At 36.5% G+C, this 23352-nt stretch overlaps 1 protein-coding gene across 1 annotated transcript in view; it reads left to right on the forward strand.

Annotated features, from left to right (window-relative positions):
* Anks1b (ankyrin repeat and sterile alpha motif domain containing 1B) overlaps positions 1 to 23352 on the forward strand; it is an 878091-nt gene that overhangs the window by 279010 nt on the left and 575729 nt on the right. Inside the window, exon 11 of the mRNA XM_051206268.1 lies at positions 21184 to 21320. Within this exon, the coding sequence (XP_051062225.1) occupies positions 21184 to 21320 (137 nt within the window). The remainder of the gene's footprint in view (positions 1 to 21183; positions 21321 to 23352) is intronic.

Below are 23352 nucleotides of genomic sequence, written 5' to 3' on the forward strand. Positions count from 1 at the left end.
CACAGCTGTAGTCACACTATACATTTAAATGGGAACAATTCAATATCAGTTCTGATTGCATTCAAGATTCCATCCAGTTAATTGCATTTTACATTCACATTAGAATGTACAAATCTGAGAAATCCAAACTAAATTGCTCTGTTAATATGTCTGAGGCAATTTTCAAAACACAAAAAAAGATAAAAATATAGTTTATTTGCTACTAATCGTGTCCTTGAGCAGTTTAAAAAAAATAGAAAATTTAAAATATTTAATTATTTACCCTCAGTGAGGAATACAACAACATACTTATAAATTTATCAACTGGTTAAATTTGTCATTGTATATAGTATTGCAATTGGGCAAAAATAATGAATACTTCATTGAAAGAAATGAGAATTCAAAAGCAACTTGGCATTGGGAAATCATCTGTCATTACAGATATGCTTCTTGCTGTTTGGGATGCTCTCTTTTCATACAACCATCCACCCATTCATCTATTCCTAAGTACCTATTAAAGATTCTGGGCCTCCAGGCTCAGTAGATGTGTAAGACTCACACAAAAAGGCTGGGTGTGGTGGTGCACACCTTTAATCCCAGCACTGGGAGGCAGAGGAACGTGGATCTCTAATTTCCAGGCCAGTTGGGTCTACAGAGTGAGTTCCAGGACAGTCAGGGCTACACAGAGAAACCCTGTCTTGAAAAACAACAGTCAAACAAAACAAAACAAAAAAGGTTCACAAAAAAGAAAGCAAATAAAATAATAGAAATTTTAGCTAGAATATATTGCATACAATTATAAGCACAGTAGGCATGCAGGCAGACCATTATTGCATACCCAGCTGGATTTATTACTGCTTAACTTGGCCACACTCATTCTTTGTGGACACCTTATTCTCCCCCTTATACAGAGAGCATGGGGGAAGCTGCCCACCATTTAATCACACGGTTTTCTATGATTTTAATTTCCATCGAACCATCTAACTCATTACCAATAGGTTATCATTTTCTGAGTCTTACCTGTGCATTAAAAATTGAAAGAGAACAGTGGGATGTTAAAGGCTAAACCATGAACAGAACAGTGAACTAGGTGAGTCGTTCATTTATTTTGAAGCTTAACAGACATTTAATCACAGGCATCATTACAACTGAAATACTTTGATAAACTGTAGGACAAAAAACTTTGTCTGAATCCTGAGACACAGACATAGAGATATTTTTCCAAACCTATAAATACATGTACTTTTTACTTAATTATTTTCCTTAGGAAATCTTGTTGGATTTGTGTTATTATTTAAAAAGTTTTAACAACACTGCTAATTAATGCTTATTTTCCTCCAAGTAGCTTTTAAGAATGTTTACAGTTTAATCATAAAACTGATTAGATTATCTTCATACTTTTGCCTAAGACATACAAAGTAAGAAGTAAAAACTCTTTATATCCTACTTATCAGAGCAACGAACATTCCAGTACACTTTTTTCTGTTTTTTGCTGTGCATAGTTTTACATACATATGAAGACTTGCATATGCATGCATTTGCATTGTATTCACTTTTTAAAAATCTTTTTTGTTTAAATTAAAAACAAACTTATTTTTCATAACAATCCAAGTTCCCTACCCCTCCTATCTTCCCACTTTCCAATGCAAGTCAAAACTCTGAGATACCGTCTACACCTGTCAGAATGGCTAAGATCAAAACCACTAATGAGAGCTTATGCTGGAGAGGATGTGAAGTAAGGGGAATACTCCTCCATTGCTGGTGGAAGTACAAACTTACACAGCTACTTTTGAAATTGGTATTGGGAACCAATCTACCTCAAGACCCAGCAATACCACTCTTGGGCATATACATAAAGGATGCACACTCATACCACAAGGGCATGGGTTCAATTATGTTCATAGCAGCATTGTATTCACTTTTAAAGTAAACATTGTTCTGCTTACCAAAATATAACATGTATTGTCATCCTGGAATGATATGTAAAAGTTTTAGTAGCAGAGCCCTTAGCCCTGTTTTCTCCCACTCAACGCATTAAAACCAAAAGTGAAGGGTGAGTACAAAATTATTAAATCCAGCATGAAAATCAAGCTATGTGGAACCTGCATGGCAGTTCAGCTTGTAGCTTGGCTAAGAAGTAGGGGCAGCCTTGGACAGAATGCATACTGTTGGACAAAGGCGCCCAAAAGAGCTTCATTTGAGATACAGCCAAAAGTCAGACACACTATTGAAAGTGAAAGCAGGGCTTGTTAGATACTCAGGGACAATAGAGCAGAGAGACTGGTTCAGTTCATAGAGTGAACGTGTTTCAGAATGAGCTGGAGGAACTTAAGATACAGAGCAATTTTTTGTTTTTATTACATGCATTTCTATAAAATATTTTAAGAGAAACCACTGAAAATTAGGAACATAATTTGTATTTTTAAGCCAGTAGTGGAAACTAAAAGAATAAAGGAATATGTATTAATAAAAATATCCCTACCCATAGCAAAGAGAAGTAGAAAAGTGACCCCCCAAAAAGAAAAAATAATTAATAATAAATAGTTGATACAAGTATGGTTTTTCCTGCCGGCCTGGACCCACCACGGCGCCAGCCCCAATTAACACACAGAGACCCTGTATTTGATATAATGCTGTTGGCCAGGTACTAGTTTCTTGTTGGCTAGCTCTGTCTTAATTATTAACCCATTTCTATTAATCTAAGTATTTCCATATAGTCTCATCTTACCGGAGAGTGAGGATGGAATCTGCTCTCCCGTCTCTCCATGCTGACTTCTCCCTACTACTTCCTCGAATCCTCCTTATCTCCTAGTCCCGCCTATCTTGCTTTCCTATTGGCCAACAGTGCTTTATTCATTAACCAGTATGAGAAACATATTTATAGAATGACATCTTCCATCATCTCCTCTTTTCTGTCTAAATAAAAAGAAGGGTTTTAACCTTAACAAAGCAAAATATAAGAAGTTAAATATTATAACTAACAAACCTTTAATAAACATTATAAATATATGTACATATACTTATAATATTTAACATCTTATATTCTATTGTGTTTTCATGCATCAATAGTATGAATATTCACCAATATTATGAAAAAAAGTGTAACATAACCATGCATGAAATGTGAGTTTTGATTTCCTGCCAACTATAAAGCATATTGGATTCTTGTATAGAAAACAATCTGTTCTAGATAAGGTCTGATAGAAGGTAAAAATTTTTTGGAAAATTTTAAGATGAACACTAAGATATTTTACATAAAGTAAAATGTATTTAATTAAATCACTGAACAATTACTACTAGAATATGAAGACATCTTAATAATGATGTCAAATATTAATTGACTCAAAAATTAAGTGAAGTTTTTTTTTTTTTTGTTAATTGCACATGTCATTTGAGACAATGCCTGATTAATACTTAGGATATTTATCTCAGAGAACCTCCCTATTTTCTAAACTAATGTTGTCACTTTATAGTATAAATAAAATCATCCAATAATTTAAAAATTTTACATCAGTAAATTAAAATTTTAACAAGACATAGTAAAAGTGACTATCATTCATAGCTCTTGCTGTGTCCATTGTCTCCAATCTTTAGATTAATACAGCAATTCTCCTTTTATTATTTGTTCCACAATATGTTTGTTTCACTTGCTTAATGATTAAAGACGATAGCAATGCAGGTACATTTTCCTAGTCTCGTAATAAAAAAGTCCCCTCCTGTCTTCTGTCTCACTCCCCTGACCATCTCCCACCCCACCCCCCCAGAGAGGGTGAGGCTTCCCGTGGGGAACCATCAAAGTCTGTCACATCATTTGGGGCAGGACCAAGGCCTATTTGACACTTTCAAAAACATGACCCACTATGAAAATACTTTCAGACATTTCACATTTATATATTTTCTTTATGTCTGTTTATCGAAGTGTCTTGTATGTGCCTAAAACATTAATACATTTCCCTCTAAATTTTATCTTCAAAAATATTGTTACTTCCATATTTATTTTTTGAGAATTTCATATAGGAATACTGAATTCACGTCATTTCCCCTACCACTGATTCCTTTCACTCCTCCAGTGACCGTATCTCAAATTTAAGATCTCTTACCCTTTAATTACTATTGTTAGATATATATCATAATGTGTTCATAAATACAAGCTGCTGCGTTCCTTTCATGTTGCTCATCTGTCTACATTTTTAGGGCTGACCACCTAGTGGTGGGACCTTGTGAAATTCCCCCCTCACATCACCATGTCAACCAGGTGCGTCACTTTTCAGGTGCGATTAGGCAGGATATTGAGTTTCATAGAGAAGACAATATGTCACCGGCGTTTTCCCAACCCTCTGGATCTCTTTGTACTCCCTTTCTGGGACATCGTCTGAGCCTTAGATGTAGTATTTGTGTTGTGGGCTTCTAAGGGTCTGTTGTTCTCTGCATTTTGATTATTGCGGCTTTCTGTAATGGCCTCCATCTACTGCAAAAAGGAGCTGCTTTGATGAGCTACACTTCACTGTGGATATGAGGGTAGTGGTTAGAAATTGTGCCGGCTTAGGGAAGCGTCACTGGTAGATTCTCTATTAGAGTTCAAGGCTCTATCAGTTGTGGTAGTGGAATAGGTTTATAGTTTGAGGCATGAATTCCTTCTTATTAAATGAGGCTTTAGTCCAGTTTGATAGCGTTGCTTGCCCCTAGAATATAATTGCCACTTTTGTACCCTGAGAGATAGCTTGCCATGCTGGCCATTGTAGCTTTTCTTCATTGGCAGTTTGCATAGCCCCTTTTAGCACTGTGAGAGTTAGTCTTCAGAGAGGAGCTTCCTAGTCAGATCCAGCCCTGGTCCTCCCAGTCCTTGTTCAAGGTGTGTGGTGTCTTCAGAAATAGGCTCTTCCCTTCAATGTCTATGATGCAACAAAGAGAAATGACAATTGATTGTATTTTTTAGGGGGCCTCTAGGCTCAACAACACAAAGGGACATTTCCCATCCTGGGATTTTGTTAGTCTATTGCTTTGTGTGGGGAGCCAGAGAGTGCTATGGGATGTTTTGCTGTGTTGGCCTCCATGCTGTTATCATTATCCCTGGATACAGGGTCTCTCGCTGAATCCTTCTAATTTCTATGGTGAAAATACTCAGAATCTTTACTTTTAAAGTTCTAGATCCATTACAGGTAGTGCACATTCGCTTTGCCTGCTCTTCAGTTGATGGACACTTAGATTGTATTGTTAATGGTGCTGAGAATAAAAACTCACCACAGTGGATGCCGCTGATGTACTGTTTGCTTTGGCTATATATGCCTTGTAGTGGTAGATGATCGTAGGGTTCCTTGCTGGTTTTCAGGAGCCACCATGCTATTTTGATCTGCATTCCTAAGAGCAGTGTGAGGGTCCCTTCCACTGCACATGCTTGCCAGCACATACTATTTCTATCCTTCCTTTATCATTCTATTTCAGTTCTGTTTCTCCAAAGTTACATAGAGCTTTTCACGCAAAACCCTGGTCTGATGCTTGCACCTTTATTTTCAATTGGGAAAATTCCATTTATATTTAACATAATTACTAATGTACTTCTCTGAATTATTTTCATCTTTAGGTTTTTTATTTACTTATTTATGTACTCATTTTTATCCATTTGTTTTTACGACTTAATTAAATTGCCAATAATATTTCCTTTTTTACTCACTGGGGATTTTTTCTTACCATATTCTAATAGTAAAATTGCCATTTTCCTTTCCACGTGTTCAAATATCTATTTCTGTAGTATGTGAAAGTATCTATGAAATATTTACCTGGCTAAGTCATTTAACACTGATTTGGCCCATGTATTAGTTAGGATATGAATTTGACAATTTAACAGATATCCAAAATTAATTTAACTACTTTTTCCTTCTTCACTTCAAACACATTGGCCCAAGAAATGTGTTTTTCACTCAGCAGATGGGTTGCAGTAAATAGAAAATGCAGCTAAGCTACCATCTTTCTAGAAAAGCTTACTCATAAGTTTTGAGACAAAGAAGGAATGCATTTTAAAGAAAGGATTAAAATAAGTTCAATTTAAAAATTAATGTGTTTGAAAAGGCTCTACAAGACTGACCAATAGAAAAAAATACAAATAAGTAGTATGAAGTCAAATATACATATAAAATTAAATTAAATTCTCAAGATATTTTAACCACAAAATTATATAATGAAGTCTTTTTTATTAAAATAGTTAAGATATAAATGGAATATATAATTTTCTGTAAAATAGTAATTGCCAAGCACAATTCAATAGATATTAGCAGATTGAAAGCAAAAAGAGATGGCGATGATAATTCAATTAAGATAGTTTTATCAAGCCTTAATAAATAGAAAAAATTAAGGATAAACAAACTTAAGAGAATATTCCAGGAAGTCTTATGACTTCTTATTTTGTAGGCTTCCTTTCCAGTGCGAACACCTGTATAAATCCTAAACACGTTATTACCACACGGATCCAAGTGATTTATTACTTTCCTGTGCAAACACCTGTATAAATCCAAAACATGTTATTACCATATGGATCCAAGTGATTTATTACTTTCCTGTGCGAACACCTGTATAAATCCTAAACATATTATTACCACATGGATCCAAGTAATTTATTAGAAGGTACATTATGACCAAACAGTATTTGCCTTGCCACTTCACAGATATTTCAGCCATAAGAAAATCCTCCAAAACAGTTTCAGCTGAAGCAAGTTAAGAAGACATGTAGCTGGTTCTCTTAGTAAAGAGAGAAATTTTGTCAGCATTGACACACGTGCTTGCCTCTTACACACTAGTTTGTCACTTATGTCTAATCCAGGCTTGCTCCTCATGAATACTGATGCAGTAGTCTACGTGTTTCCCAACTGCGGATGAGGCATTAACTCTGTGAGTCTCCACTCCATTTTACCTGTGCAAGGAATAACGAGATCTAACCATCAGCAACATTTGAATTGTGTGTGTTTTAAATGAAGTATTATTTTATTCAAAAACATTTTGTATCAGAATTTCTTTTTCTGCTTGGTCCCACTACCCTTCGGCCCCAAATACACAGGGACATATTAATTATCAAACAGGGTGATGGCTCCAGCTTCTTATCAGTAGCTTTTTCTTAATGATTTACTCATTTCTATTAATCTAAGTATTTCCGCATGGTCTTATCTTACAGGAGAAGGGTCTGATTATTCCTTCCTCTGCTACATAGTGTCTCCTTGCGCCCTCTTTCTGCATCCTGTCCCCAGCCTTCTCCTTGTCTGGTAGCCCTGCCTATACTTTCTGCCTGTCTACTGGCCAACATTTTATTCACAAACCTATAAGAGAAACATATATACAGAAAGACATCCCTCATCAAAAATATGTTATTAGTTCTTTGATAATTTCACAAATTGTGTTTTGATCATATTCACCCACTACTCCCTCAACTCCTGCTAGACCCACCCCTCATTTAATACCCACCAATCTTTATGTCCTCATGTTTTTAGACCCATCTGGTCTAACTAGTGGTGGATGTATCTTGGGTTTGTGGACATCCACTGCTGAAGAATGTCCTACATACCAGGGGCCATACCCTTGGAAAAGACCCTCAAATTCTGGCAGCTACCAATGACCAATAACGAACTCCTCAGCTGAGAGTTGGGCTTCACGGCCATAATCCCTCTCTATGCTTGAATTTCATAGGTTATGTTTATGGTGTCTCAGCTTCTGGGAGTTGATATTGGCAACTGCCCCGTTGTGTCCAGGAAACACGATTTTCATGTGGCCGTCCACTACCTCAAGTTCTCACAGGCTTTCTTTGAGCAGGGGAGGGTCTCTGTGTTAATTATCATCTGCTAAAATAGAAGCTTCTCTGATGAGGTTTTGAGGGGTGTCCTGCTCTATGGGTATCAAAGTAAGTCTTAAGGGGTCATTTTAATACAGTGTCCCTTCAGTAGAGCAGTAATAGGCTGCCCACTAGGGCTCGTGACCTGCCCAGACACAGGTATGAGAGACAGTAATGGTACCAGGTATGAGAGTTCCATCTTCCAGAATGGACTTTAAATCCAACCAGACAGTTGATATTATTCCCATAACATTTTTGTCACCACCGCGCCAGTAGCCTATCTTGCCAGGCTAGTCATTATTGTAGCTCACAGTGTTCATATCTGGGTAAGACTGAAGATTACTTTTCTCCCCTGATACCACACATCCCAGCATTATGAAAGCTAGACATTGGGATGAGGCTTCCGAGCTATTACTAGCTTGATTTCTCCATGTCCCATGACTCAAGTATGTTGTATCTTCATCAATAGGGTCTTACCATCAGGTTCTGGGAGGTAACTAAGTGCATTAACTAAGTGCATTTGCAAAAGCCTATAATAATTGGAGGCTGGACTTCACCGGACAATAACCTCAGGCGAGGTAACTCATTCTTGGCACAGGGTTGTTTTTGTTAGCCTGTGGTGTCTAGTTAGGGACATTGTTGTTCTGTTATATTGTGACTCCACTTGAACTTTTGTTTAATAACACATTTTTATTTTATGAGCCTTCTGTGATAATTGATTTTCATATGACTTCTTCATACCTTTGGTGTTAGTTGTGCCCTTTCCCCCCAATATTCCTTTTTCTACCTTTCTCTCATTCCCCACCCTGTTTAACCATTCCTGTTTCCTCTTTCTCCCATCATCTCAGTGTGTTCTGTCTTCTTTCCCCTGAAAGAAAAATTCATGTCCTCTTATTAGTTTCCCAGTCTTTATGGGTGTTCAAATGAAACATACTTGTCTAAAGAGCTGAAACTAGCATCTACAAATAAGAGAAAACATGTGATGTTTGTCTTTCTGCGTTTGGGTGACCTCACTCAGGACTTCTAGCTCCATCCATTTACCTGAAAACTTTCTTTTCTTGACAGCTGAATAATATTCTGTTGTATAAATGTGCTACTGTTTCATAATCCATCCATAATCCCCATTTCCTGGGGATTATGAAAGGAGAGCAATGAACATGGGTAATCAGGCGTCTCTGTAATAGGATACAGAGTCTTTGGGGCATGTTCCCAAGAGTGGAATAGATGGATCATGTGATAGACTTTTTCTAGCTTTTTAAGGAACCTCCACACTGATCTCCATAGTGACTGTGTAGGGTAGGAAAAGATGTAAGTCATTGCTGGTAGTTGTCTTACTCCTGGGCTGAGTTTATAGAGGAAAGCTGGCTAGGAATTAAATTACACATTTGCCTCCCAGTTTGCCTTCTAGAAATCCTGGTACCATTCCATCTGATTCATCAAAGTGTAAGAAATGCAATGAAACATCTTCTAAAGTACATCTAAATAAGTTGTAATTCCATAGGCGTTTACTCCTCTTACAGTATGTGGCATTTGTTTTCATGAATATTTGCATAATTTAGAGAATGTAACAGTGTTTTGAGAAAAAATATGTTCATATGATATAATAGAAGAAACAAATTCAAGGTCATTCTATACCAAAGTACAAGATTAACAAAATAACTGTGGGTTCCAAGCAATAGTGACTCAATCACCATATTGAAATATCCTTATTTAGTTGTTGATTTTCATGAAATTTCTTATAATTTTAGGAACAAAATCATTAGCTCCATAAAATATTTGGCACATATTTAATTTACATTAATTTAAGTTGCATGACAAACATTTCAGAAAAATATTGTATGTGTGCCTGTAATGACACTTAGTAATATGTCATTCATATGTTGCATATAAAATAAATCTACTATGCCTGGTTTGGGGGGGATTTGTCATTTCATTAGTTTTTTTTTTTTTTTTTTTTTTTTTTTTAAGAAAGAACTTAAAGTTGGGTGGGTAGGGAAGGGTAATGAATCATGAAGGACTTCAGCAAGGGAAAGAATACGATTAAAAGCGATTCAAACATAAAAGTTTTTTTTTCCACCCTTTGCTTTATTTATTTATTTATTTATTTTATTTAATTTTATATAACAAAGTCCAATTAAATGAAAACAAACATTTATACACAATATTTGGGAATTTGGGCGTCGTTCTTTCCAAACTACTTCCTGCTGGTAAGGGGCGCTGTCTTGGGGGATTCGAAGAAGATTCAGATATCCTAGCTGTAGTCCAAACATAAAAGTTTTAAGTGATAGAAAATATAATGAAAATTAAAAAAAAAAAAAGATTTGGAGGAATACAGAATAAAACAGGCATTAATAGGATCACTTAAATGTAAATGTTTTAGTATTTGAAATTTTATTTTTTTAAGTCTTGTGCAAATATAGGTATTAATTGAGCAACATGAATTACATTGATTAAAGCACATGAAAATCTATTCCTACAAAACTTTGACTATCAAACAACTGAGCTTGATTACCATGGAAACTTCCTCTACTGTAGATCATAATGGTGACGTTAAAACAAAGCAGGCACATTGTAGACTTTGACAGGATCAGAAAACAGATTGCAGCTGTAACAGGTGCACGGATTGCTTTTGAGTCAGATCAGACTGAACCGATTTATACAGATTTCCCCTTTATCCCTCATCATAGTCCTCTCTCCTTTCAGTCCCTCACTAGCTGGGCTAGGAGTATCCTCCTTTAGTATATAATTCTTGATCTGATGCTGGTGCAGGCCAGCCTCTAATTGCCTCCACCCTCCCATCTTCCAGAAGAAAGCATGTGGGAAAAGGATGGAGTGGTAAGGGGGAGCAAACCACGAGGTGCCTTATGGAAAGGAAGGTTAGAAACAGAAGGAGGGGACTATAATGGATAATGGGGAATACATTTAAATGTATACTTCCATATTTATGTTCTTTATTGATCTGATGGAAATGTAGGAGGTCTAGTGAACACTCAGGATTACCTGGCCAGCATTTATTCTTTGACTCCCCCACATTTCTTGTCCCTTTATAGTCCTTAGCAATATCATGGTATTGCACAGTAGATGCCATCTTCTACATGACCATATATTTCAAGAGAAGTGTTTCCTGTTTCTTCTTACTCTATCAAGCCTTATAACAAAATATCATACCCTAAATTGACTATCTTAGAAGCAACAGAAATTCATTTCTTATATTTAGAGGCTAAGAATGTCAGTGTGAAGGCACTGGCCGTTTTGGTTTTGTTGGGGTTTATTTCCTCATGGATGGTTGTTTTCTCCTGATAGAAGGGACTAGGGAATCTTTCTGAAGTCACTCTTAAGTGAACAATATGTATAGGATGAGCTTCATGTTCATGTCTGATTCACCTAAAACATAGACCACACTTATGGGATCAGGATTGCAACAGAATTTTGAGAGAACACAAACATTTGGACCATAGTGTCCCACTTATCAGGGACTAGGTACTTAGTTGCTTAAGCCAACCTATGTTAATAATTGTGTCACACAATAAGATTTTATACAGTTTTGACCCACAGGACTCTTAAATTATGCCAGAAGGAGATGCCCCTCTCTACTCTTTGATATGGTGACGAGGTATCACATGGAGGAAGACAATGCTGACAAAACCACATGGAAAAGGAGTCAGAGCCCTAAGATTTGGGACCAGGAGCCACTCTATATTTAGAGATTATTCATTGTATTTATTCTTTTAGTTGGTTAAAGAGCATTTCATGTTAACCATAGATCAGTTAATGAGAAAACATAAACTGGGATATAGAGGGGAGAATGAGGCAAGGAACAATGTGGACCTTGAATATGACTGATGCAGAATGACATCATGGATACACTTACTTCCATTTTTATAAGGAAATTATGTGAATCTGATAAACAGAGAATGCATGTGCTTTTCATGTGTTTTCATGTGAATTCCTTCAAGAACCTAAAATGAGATTGGATTGTGGGATCTTAGAAGAGGTCAAGCAGCTCACATATTAATTATATTACATTGTTCAATATTGTATTTCATATTAACTGAATCTATATAAAATAAAAATATTACATTTAATATACCCCTATAGAAAGATTGAACAGACATTGAATTAAGAGGTTTATACACTTATTGGTGTTCTTTTTTGGTAAAATACATGTTGGTAGTTTGAGGTCTAGTTATTTTTTAGGACATGAACAATTTGTGAGAGCACATTGTACATTATTAACTTAATTTTAGAAATAGTATGATTTTCTCTGTTGTTAAAAGGTGTAAAAGGGACAATTGAGGGCAGTTGAATTAATTTAAATTCAGGATGGCTTCACCTAGGAGCTGACTTTGAGATAGATGTTAGCATACGGATTTAGTAAGTGCTCTTGGGAACAATATGTATTGAAGGGAAAAAGGGAAAGGATAAAAGATGTTAGGAAGTGACGCAATCTCAATACATCACCCAATGTATCTCCAGAGAACTTGAACTATGACCCTTCAACATCATTCCAAGGTGGCGCTAGGTCAAGACCTTTTTCTACTTGTAATGGCCAGACATTGAAAACACACTGTTTACAGGAGAAGGGGAAAGTCAGATCTCACCGGAGACAATCTGGAACTAAAGCCAACAGCCAACAGCTGTCTGATAGGAACACCATAAACATCTAGGGGAATAAATCCTTCAGACCTGAGATTGAATCTGAATTGTGAATTAAAGCATCAGTGGCACACAGTAGTACTTTTGCTTTTATGCATCTTTTGTAAAATAAAAGAGTCAGTGTAATTATTGACTAGAGAGTTACAAAAGGGTGGGTCATTGTATCTAAGATGAAGAAACAAACAAATGAGAATCCAGACGACTGGTGGAATAGATGGCATTAGTTGGTAAAAGGAGCAGAGGAAGTTGTGATATTGCATAGTAGGTATGTGAAGAGGAGTGTGTGAGTGGAAATGATTGACTACTGTGTCAAATGCCTATTTGAAGTAATTGTTTACACAGATTCACATGGGTTGGTTTTAGACATCACAACTTGAGTACATATAAGGTCTCTTGAAGACCAATCAAAACCTTCATGGGCCAAGATGATTGTTCATCTTTGAAGAATGTAAAGCTTCCCAAAAGGCAGGCTTGGAGTAAAAAGCAAGCCTGGGTGATAAATAACAAATGTATAAGTTTAGAAATGATATTTGAGTGAGTATAAACTATAACAGAATCTGGTGACATTAGATTCATTTTTCACATAATCACGGACTACTAGGATTTACTCCTAAAAAGAACACTTTATCTCCAACATCTGTGATAGTTTTGCATGAGCTTTGGTGTCACCTAGTCAGGCTGGGTATATATACCATTTTGGAAAGAAATGAAAGATGTAGAAGAAGGTTAATATAAGAACCATTAAGAAAAACTAGAGAAAAGAATTTGTTGACAATAACAAATGGAAATCCCAGGACTCAAAATCAACAGAGCACAGAAAATAAACAAACAAAAATACAGCAAGCATTAGATTACAAAAGCTTAATGAAAGAATCCAAGAGTGACCACTGCGCTTCAATGACAAATATTTATTTCTTCAAACTTCCTTCTTCTGCTTACTAATTAGTCCCTAAATATTAACTTTTGGTATGGGGCCTATCTCCCTAATTTTCTTATGTTTTCTCTTTCTTTCTTCTTCCTTCCTTCCTTCTTTCCTTCCTTCCTTCCTTCCTTCCTTCCTTTTTTCCTGGTCCAGATGAAGTATCTCTCATTCTTGGCATCAATCCTGAAGGAAGATGGTAAAATCCAATTAATGTTATTAGAATCCTCCTAAGTTCTTGAGTTCCTTCTGAACAGAGAATCCTCATGACACATACGCTTTTTCTTACTGCTGTTGCTCGCCAATGAGAGTGCAACTCTAAGGATTTGTTAAACTGTATAACCCTTTCCCTGCTACAGGTTGGGGAATGGGAAGGGAGTGAGTGTGGGGAGGGACTGTGTACTCCCACCATTCTGTACATCGGGCTACTTCTCATTGAGAGCTTGGCCTCTCTCATGTCTTCTCAGCACCGGGGTTGCTGGCTTCTTAGAACTTCCCTGGCATAGATGGGGTCAAAGTTATTTACACATTGAATTTAATGAAACACCAGATATCAACTTGAAGTTGCTTGCCAATCACACTATCCTATAGTGTAAGGAGTAGGTTTTTCCTGCCGGCCTGGACCCACCGCCGCACCAGCCCTAATTAACATACCAAGACTCTGTATTTGCTATAATGCTGTTTGGCCAGGTACTAGTTTCTTATCGGCTAGCTCTGTCTTAAGTATTAACCCATTTCTATTAATCTAAGTGTTTTCACGTGGTCTCATCTTACTGGAGAGTGGGCTGGTGTTCTTCTCTCTCCAGTCTCTCCATGTTAACTCCTCCTTACTATTTCCTTGAATCCTCCTAGTCTCTTAGTCCCACCTATCCTGCTTTCCTATTGGCCAACAGTGCTTTATTCATTAACCAGTAAAAGAAACATATTTACAAAATGACATCTCTCATACCTATAGTACATAGATAGGACTCTTCCCATGTAGAAAATTTTAAAGTGATTATGGCATTTTAGCCTATTCTTTATATAGATGCAAGCAGCATTTGCTCACAGACTGGGGAAAAACATGTTTTAGACATGCAATGTGGCTGACCTTTTTTTCTACATTTCATTGTGATTTCATAAATGTCCCCCTCTTAATCTTAATACTTATCTTGCAAACATCATTCCCATTTGCTTTTCCACACACGTCCTGAGCTCCAACAAGATTAAGAAATCTGTAGTTCCCCAGACTATAGTGTTCTTTCATATTTCTGACCAAGTCCATATTCTGTTGTCCTTGGAATGCTTTCTTTTTAAATTTCCAATTCTCAGCCCCTTATTCATCATCTAAAGTCCAGTATGGAGCAAAAATAACCCAATTTCATAACTATTATTTGCTTCTGTATACTTTTCATTACATATAAATAAAAGATTTTTAAAATCTACTTACCATTACAGCCTGGGCAGCAAACATGTTGGCTATGTTATAAATGTTAACCAAACATCTAACATACTAGTCATCTGTTGTTGCATAGCAAATTCATCCAAAAATTTGTGTCTGAAAACAGCAAGCATATACTGTCTCCCTAGATCATGAAGCTAGGATAGATTTATTTTTGTGCCTGTGGCTGAGGGTCTCTCATGAGGGTACTGTCAATCTGTCGGGTAGGACTATGGTCATTTCAAGGCTTGGCAGAGGACTAGGGGATTTTCTTCCAAGCTGATTTGTGTGGCGCTAGGCACATTTCAGTTCCTTGTGGATTGCTGAACTGATGGCTTCAGAGCCTTGGCATGCTACATTGGTGTTTGATAAGACTCTTCATATGTGACCTCCTCCAGAGAATCTAAGAGGACAAATCCTAGAGAGAATCTAGTAATTGCATAACCTACTTCTAGAAGTGACAACTCATCTGTACTATTTTTGGGGCATCTGAAGAAGACCAAGGTTAGTTTTTAATTATGTGGGACAATTATTATTTATATGCATTATGAATATAAGCATCTATACTATATAATACTCTCCCCAGTTTCTCCATAAGATGGATAACACTTCCATTTCAAGTACATATCAATGTAAGTTCCCATAGTATGGTCCACTGTTTTTTTGTTGTTTTGTTTTGTTTTTGGTTGGTTGGTTAGTTTTTGTTTTTAGAGACATGGTTTCTCTGTGTAGCTTTAGAGCCTGTCCTGGCGCTTGCTCTATAGACCAGGCTGGCTGCGAACTCACAGAGATCTGCCTGCCTCTGCCTCCTGAGTGCTGGGATTAAAAGTGTGTGCCACCACTGGCTGGCCCACTGTGAAAACAGATAAAATATTCTAGGATATCAGCATAGATTTGACTAATCCCAAATTCTTTATATATCCTCTCCTTTTAATATTTCTTCTAAAAATATTGCATCCTATTCAAATTTAACTTTCCTGAATCATGCAAATATTCCCCTTTTCCTTCTATTTATTGTTCTGCTCATTTTCACCTCTTAGAATGCTCCTTGCCACTTCTTTATATTAAAAGTTTACTGATACATCAGAGAACATTTGAAAAAATATTATTATAATAACTATGTATTTATGTGGTGTAATATAGTTTTTAGATACATAGAGTATATAATGATCAAATGGGGGTAATTGACTATCATTTTAAACGTTTGTCATTTCCTCCTGTTAGGGAACATTGAGATTTCTCTCTGCGGACTTTCTGAAGTATGTAATAAATGACTGTCAGCTAAAGTGACCCATGGTGTTGTAGAACATACCCAGCTACTCTTTGTATTCATTAATCATCCCCTCTCTATCCCCTTAGCCAAACCTCTGATAGTGCTTAATCTGTCTCTACTTCCAGACGACCATTTTATCTCCCACATGGAAATTACAATTTGTAGCATTTGTCTTTCCTCCTTTTGGTATTTTTCCTAAATCCCCAGCTGAAAGAAACCTCAATATCTTTTTCCAGGTGTTTAGCATCTAACATTGTCCTTTATCTTTTAACTATTCAATATAGATCAGAGAATGATGTAACAAATACAAGGCTGTAACACTGCATATGTATTATTTTATATTAGTAGGATATTTTTCTTGTAATATCAAATAAGTTTCATTATAATTTTGGATAAAATTAACAAAAATGAATAACCTACTGTATAGTAACTTAAGCTGAGTAGTCTCATTCCCATCTGAAACTCCAGGTATATTTAGCAATTTTTTCTAGTCAGATTTTCCCTACCTTTTATTATTTCCACCACCTGCAGGTAGAACACAGAAAACTGTCTTTGGACATAGGCTCCATATTGCAAGGTCCACTGGGTAACTTACTAAATGATATATCAAGGGTATTTTAGGATGAAATTAACTTTCCAAGATTTTTATATGTACCCCAGAAGTCTACAACATTGCATACTTTTTTTCCAGAAAGAATGAGAATGGAGCCAGAGAAGCCAGATCATCTTTCTCTGAATTGTTAGGAACATTTGTGATAGTTTTGTTTATTACAGGTTTTGCGTGGTCCAGCCTATTTCACCGAGTATTTCTTAGAGACTACATTGAAGTAAGTTACACTGAGGCTAAGAGAAATGTGTCTACATGAGAAATGGTGCAAAATCAATGTAGTATAAAATCAAGTGGCTCAGGTAGTGGAACAGATCACAGATTCAGAAAATGAAGGTACTTGTTCTTATGCTTTCTAAGTAATTTGATCCTTAATTACCCAGTGTTTTATATTTTATAATAAACCACTTCAAACACTAAAAAAAATCTTTTGGATTATGTTATATTTGGAGTTTTTAGCATCAAAAACAATGGATATGGCCAGAGTCCTGGCAGTGAGTCATTTCAATGGTGGTTAATTTTATGTCAACACTCGATGGAACATTTCTTTGGGTTTGTCTGAGGTTGTTTGTGGGTGAACTTAACATCTAAATGGTAGACTGAGCAAACAGATTTGTCTTCCCTAATGTGTGGACCTCATTCAGTCCACTGAAGAGCTGAGCATAGCCAACAGGCTGAGTAATGAGGCAGGCCCAGGTGATGGGTTGAACAAGAACTTTGTGTACTCTGGATTTTGGAGTTGGGCTAAAGTTTTAGCCCTATTAGGGCTGCAAGCATTTTAGCCTTCATAAGAGAACTTAGCCTGCAAGCTTTCCTGCTTCTTTGTGTTTTGGAGTCAGAGTGGAATGGCATGTTGGCTCTTTGGCTTTTCTAGCCAACAGCTGCAGATCTTGAGCCCCGCCCCCTTTGCCTCTGTAGTCTGTGCTCCTGATATTGATGGGAAATCTCTTTGCACTTGGAGACATCTCTAGTTCATTTTCTCTGGAAAATCAAGACAACAGGGTCTCAAGAGACCATGTCTTATTTCTGGAATTAAATTTTGTCTCTACTAATCTGTATTAACAAATAAATTGGCTCCAGCTACTCAATCCTATTTCTGTTGATATGCTATAAATAAATGTTTTCATTTATTTTCTTACTTTCTCTATGGGGTTTCTTTCATCTTCCCCACTTTCACTAGGATATTTAGTTTGACAGCAGAAAGAGAAACATTTATTAAACTTACATAGAATTAATTACATGTACATTAGTTGTCTTTCATTTTATCTATACACAGAGGCCACAGATGATAGTTAGAAACAACAATTCTCTTTTTTTGTAGTAGAGAACACAGAAAGATTAAATAAGCTGTCTGGTACATAGGCATGCCTCTCACAGAATTCAACTTCAGTATTTGGATGCAAATTTGGATGCTGTTTTGAATTAATAAGTGATGGAGGAAAAAGAGTAAGTTATGTTGAACAGTCTATAGATTTTTGCTTTCACAACCTGAGTGAAACATAAAATGACTGTAGAGATGAACAGTGAAACCAACTAGTGTAACCTATAGAGGCATCATTGAAGACTTCAGTATTGCAGCTCTCAGACTCAGACGTTTACAAGTTTAGAAGTTCTTTGTCCTGTCCATCTATCTCCCAACATCTGCTCATTTTCCTCTCTCCATCCTGCTTTTGCCTACCTACCTCCAGTTATTCACAATGCAAAGAGATGATAACTGTTTGAGATGATTCATCAGCTAATTACCCAAATTCAGGCACTGCACATTGTCTAGAGGCACTGAACTATCCCCATGTACCCTATAAATGTGTACAGTTACTACATGCCAAACTAAAATTATTTAAAAATTCTATCTAAACATATACCCTGAAACAATCCATACTTGCCATTTTCAAGTAAATAAAAGCCAAGCTTAAAAGGTGTGAGGGGCTAAGCAATGCCAGGCGGTGATGTAGATATCTGGTAAGAAATAAATAGGAATTGTAGAATTTAAAAGTCTAATTGAATTAAGAGTTTGCTAGCAGACCAGGTACAAGTGAATAATGAAAAATAAACTGGAAAATGAATATAAGAAAAGATTCTGAGTGTAATACAGAAACAGTATGAACAATACAAGTGACCACATTAATAGTAGTAGTAATAATAATAATAATAAATTATATCTAACATTATTCATTAGACTCTAAGGTACAATGAAAATGGGCAGAAGCAGTATTGTAAGCAATGAAGTAGAGAATGTGTGTTCACACAACCTTATTCATTTTTATAGATGCCAGCTGCCCCTGTTGGGTCCTCGAGCACAGGGCCCTAGCCATCTTAGATGTTTTTCTTTCTCTGTACATATTCAGTACACCACATAATTATTTTTGAAAAAAGAACATTAGTATTTTTATTGGCAAAACTATTTGATATTTTAGACCACACTGGACCCACAAGGAAGACTGAGCCAGAGTATGTTTCCTATCCACCATCAGCATCTCTCACTGGAATTGTGCATTTGCAATAAGTGATATGTCTGTACGGATACTTCATTATTGCCCAAAGTTTATGGTTTAATTTAGTGTTCACCTATGGTGTAAATAGATGTATAATGGCATAAACCCACCCAAATAATACCTACAGGACAGTTTCACTGCCCTAAAGACCCCTGTGCTTTGGTTTTTGTTTGTTTGTTTGTTTTTATCCTTTCTTTTCAGAGCACCAGGCAAGATTTTATTTTATCTTTATGACATAACATAGTGCTTGACACACCTATCCCAACAGTTTTCTTTAAGTGTAGATGAATGAATGAAAAGGATGAAAGATGAAAGGAAGGAATCAGAATAACGTGTTATCATCCTGCCAACTAATGATTCTGTATTTCAATATTTACCCACTTAGAAGATTACCTCACTGATTCTGTGATATTAACCGGTCCACATTATCTATTAAAGCTTATGAGGGTGCTTTGGACAGTTCAAAACTTTTTGTGAATAAGCCATTTAATTCAAATGTACCTCTTTTGATGTGTTTTGTTTCATGATTCCCCAGTGAAACTGAGTTCATTGTGTGTGTGTGTGTGTGTGTGTGTGTGTGTGTGTGTGTGATCGTGTGTGCACACGCACCTGTGTGTATATCTCTGTTCATGTTGATGTGTGCAGGGTGATGTGTGTTCATATTGTGTCCATGCATGTTAAGGCCAGAGCTTGTCTTCAGTTCTCCTCCTCAATCACGTTCCTTCTTAGTTTTTGAAACATGGTCTCTTACTGCACCTGAATCTGTTTACTTGCCTGTGTGCACTGGCCTGTGATCTCCAGGGACACATTGTTTCTTCCTGATCCACCCAGAGGCTGGAATTACAGATGCATGCTATTACCCCATCTTTTACATGGATGTTAGGGGTCTGAATTTGGGTTTTCATGCCTGCAGAGCAGCCTCTTTACTGACTAAACCATATCAAGACCCTGAATTGCATTTTTACTGATGCACACAGTCTTAGGGGAACCAGTCTCCCATTTTTTATGAACAAAGATGCTTTGACAAATTATTCACTCGAGATTATAAGCAATGGCCGCAAAGCAGAAAGATGTTCATCTGTAGTAAAACAGTCTTAGTCTAATTTGCATTAGTTCATCTGTCTGGGACATAATTATTGAGACACAAGTGTAGATGTAAATAAAAATAACAGAAGTGAACTCACAGATTCACACTTGCAGGAGTTTTCATTAAAAGCCGACTGAGAGACTGTGGGTTTGTAATTAAGCAGATAAACTTTCTGTGTGCTAACCAAACTTATGTTATTTTCCATCCATTTCAAAGTATTTCAGACATTTCTAAAATGTACCTCTGATGCTACTTTAAATATAAATTGAAAAGGAAAATATTGCACAAGATGCTGAATTCCAAGTTATTTCTTTTAAAACTTTCTATTCTTCCCACCATTAATTGCAAATCACTAGGGAGGGTTAATTTAGATTTTGAAATTTCATTTATTTCAATTTTTGACACATAGGCTTATATGATTATTTAGTAGTGATAAATTTGTTTATGCTTTATACAAATGCCAGCCTTGTATTAAAGTTCTATGATTTAGGGATGGCTGGGCAAAGTTATTGTAGGGGGCAGCATGTGGGCTTTAGGAATCAAGAGACACAAAATTCCTGTTTAATAAAAATGTGCTTATATTAGAAAGATTATGGGAAAAGCTGTCCAGGCCCATCATATTGAAAAATTATATTCATTTTCAAAGTGAGGTTATGGTATTTCATATAGTGGTGGTAAGAGCTGTGGGAGACGATCTGCCCCTACAAACTGAATATTGCTCATTCATGTTGGAACAATATTGAAAGGGTTAATAGTCATCTTAAAGGAAAACAAAGCATTCATTATATATTTTCTTTAAAATACATAATTGAGCATATATATAAAATTGATACCACTTTTAAGTTGAAATCTCAACGCATGTTCACCAAAAATAATTTCAAGTCTCGAGAAGTAAACTGACTGATTAAGTTCATGGAAGTTCTATTTTTATTTGCAGATAATGCCTCTGAGGTAGCAATTACTGCTCCAGGAACTGGTCACCATAGAAACAGCTCTACAGGCCCAACACCTGACTGCTCACCTCCATCCCCCGACACTGCCCTGAAAAATATTGTAAAAGTTATCCGGCCCCAGGTAAGTAAGTGCCCAGATGATACCATCTGCACTGTAATGGTCGGTGCTAAACTAATGCATGTGAACACTTTACTTCAATGCTGGGGCTATTGTGTATTGTACAATAGATTTGTACATTAAAAGAAGACTCAACATAGGCTGTTTGCTTCCTACGATGTTCATAATGAAAACCGAGATCTCCATTAGTTCTCAGAAAATGAATTTTTGTATTAGGGAAGGATTAAACGAAGCTTAGAAAAATGGATGTTTCACATTTCCCATTCAGCATTTCAGTAACGATGCTGTGGTCGGTCCTTAAGCTTTTTCTGGACAAGGTGCATTGTTTGTGCTTGTTTCTCTGTCCTGAATCTCAGTGAAGGTTATACAGATGCTTTTGATTGGTCTCCCTGTTATGGCTTCTAATACAGTTGTGTTAGATATCACACTATTATCCTCAGTAATGTTCCCCAGTGTCCCCCTCTTGGTAATCTGTCTTTACCTTTTATTCCCCCCCATTCCTGTCACTTGTCTGTGTGGTTTTTCCCCTCAGCCCCCTTCTCTTTCTGTTGGATTTCCCAGTAGGCGGTTTGCAGGCAAGCTTTAGAAATATCATTGGGACAAGCTGTTCTGTGATATTTCATTGAAAATAGCACTTATAAAGCTGTTTGCATTATATTTTTGCCAACAGATGGACTTAGAACATGCGATTGGTGGTGTTCTCAACCTGGCTCATTCTGAATGGGCTTCATAAAATCCAAGAAAGGGGGGACTTAGGATCCAATCAATGCCTTTCAGTATCTCTGAGTCATAGAGCATGAATAAATTCTTGTGAAATCTTATGTCTAAGACTCTATAAGCAATGATTTGTTTAATAAATAACAATCTTTGTCATGACTTACTTTAGATTATTTTATGACAGTCCTATCCTCATCAGTAAATAGCATCCCAACTTCACCTATCCAGTATAGTTTGTAGAAGGCTTTTGTATAAATTATTTCACTTAAACTTTCATTGATTCCAAGGGAATTTGTAGGCTAATGGTATAGATAATGACACCAGGGTTCTAATGCATCAAAACTGGCCCTCTGCTAGGGAGTTCCTTTGCTTTTATTTAATATAATAATTATTTCATCCAGTCTTACTCAGAGATTAAAATCCCCTCATGAGACTGTGTGAGTTGACACATCTTTATGACAATGGAATTTACAAGTTTAGCATTCTTTAGGTATAGATAACATTTTACAGTACCCCAGTATGCAGAGTAAGAAAATGTTTTCAAGCATTTTTCTCAATCTACTTGATTCCAGAAATAAACCCCCAAACCAGATTCACATAGTGAACAAATGAGTGAATGCCTCATTTGTTCTCACCGCTTCTCTATGAAAGTACTCTGGTGTTCCTGGGTAAGACTTCTTGGTCATTCATGAATGAAAAACAGATTCCTTGTATATACTGTATAAGGATTCTTTACTAAGAGAGAGAATCAGTCTTACACAGGGATGAGCCTGCAAATTAGTTATCCAATACCTAATACCAAGGTATTCACCCTGAAATCAGGTATATGCAATCAACACTCAGTGTACTCAGCCAATTGTACACACACACACACACACACACACACACACACACATTTTTGCTAGTTGTGGTGGTATATGCCTTTAATTCCAGTATTTGAGAGGCAGTACTGGGAACTCACAATACTCTGTGAGTTCAAGGCCAGTCTAGTCTATGTGGTAAATGAATTTCAGGCCAACCTGAACCACATAGTAAGACCTTGTCCGAAAAACTAATGTCTAAATATTTTAGTTGGGGTTATTTGTAAACTGAAGGAAACTAGAGATGGCAGAAATACCATCTTGATTCTTCCTTGTTTCTCTCTGTTTGTCTTATGACTTCTGAGTTCTTTTATCCTCAGTCACTGTAGAGAAAATGAAGTAGAAAATTCACATAGAAGTAATTATGAAGGAATTTACAGTAGGACTACTGGTTTCTTCCCCCCCCCCCCATTTTTCCTTGTGTTGAAAGTGTATTCTTTTCCCATACAATCTATCGT

The sequence above is a fragment of the Phodopus roborovskii genome, unplaced genomic scaffold (genome assembly GCF_943737965.1).
Source record: "Phodopus roborovskii unplaced genomic scaffold, PHOROB, whole genome shotgun sequence".
Taxonomy (NCBI): domain Eukaryota; kingdom Metazoa; phylum Chordata; class Mammalia; order Rodentia; family Cricetidae; genus Phodopus; species Phodopus roborovskii.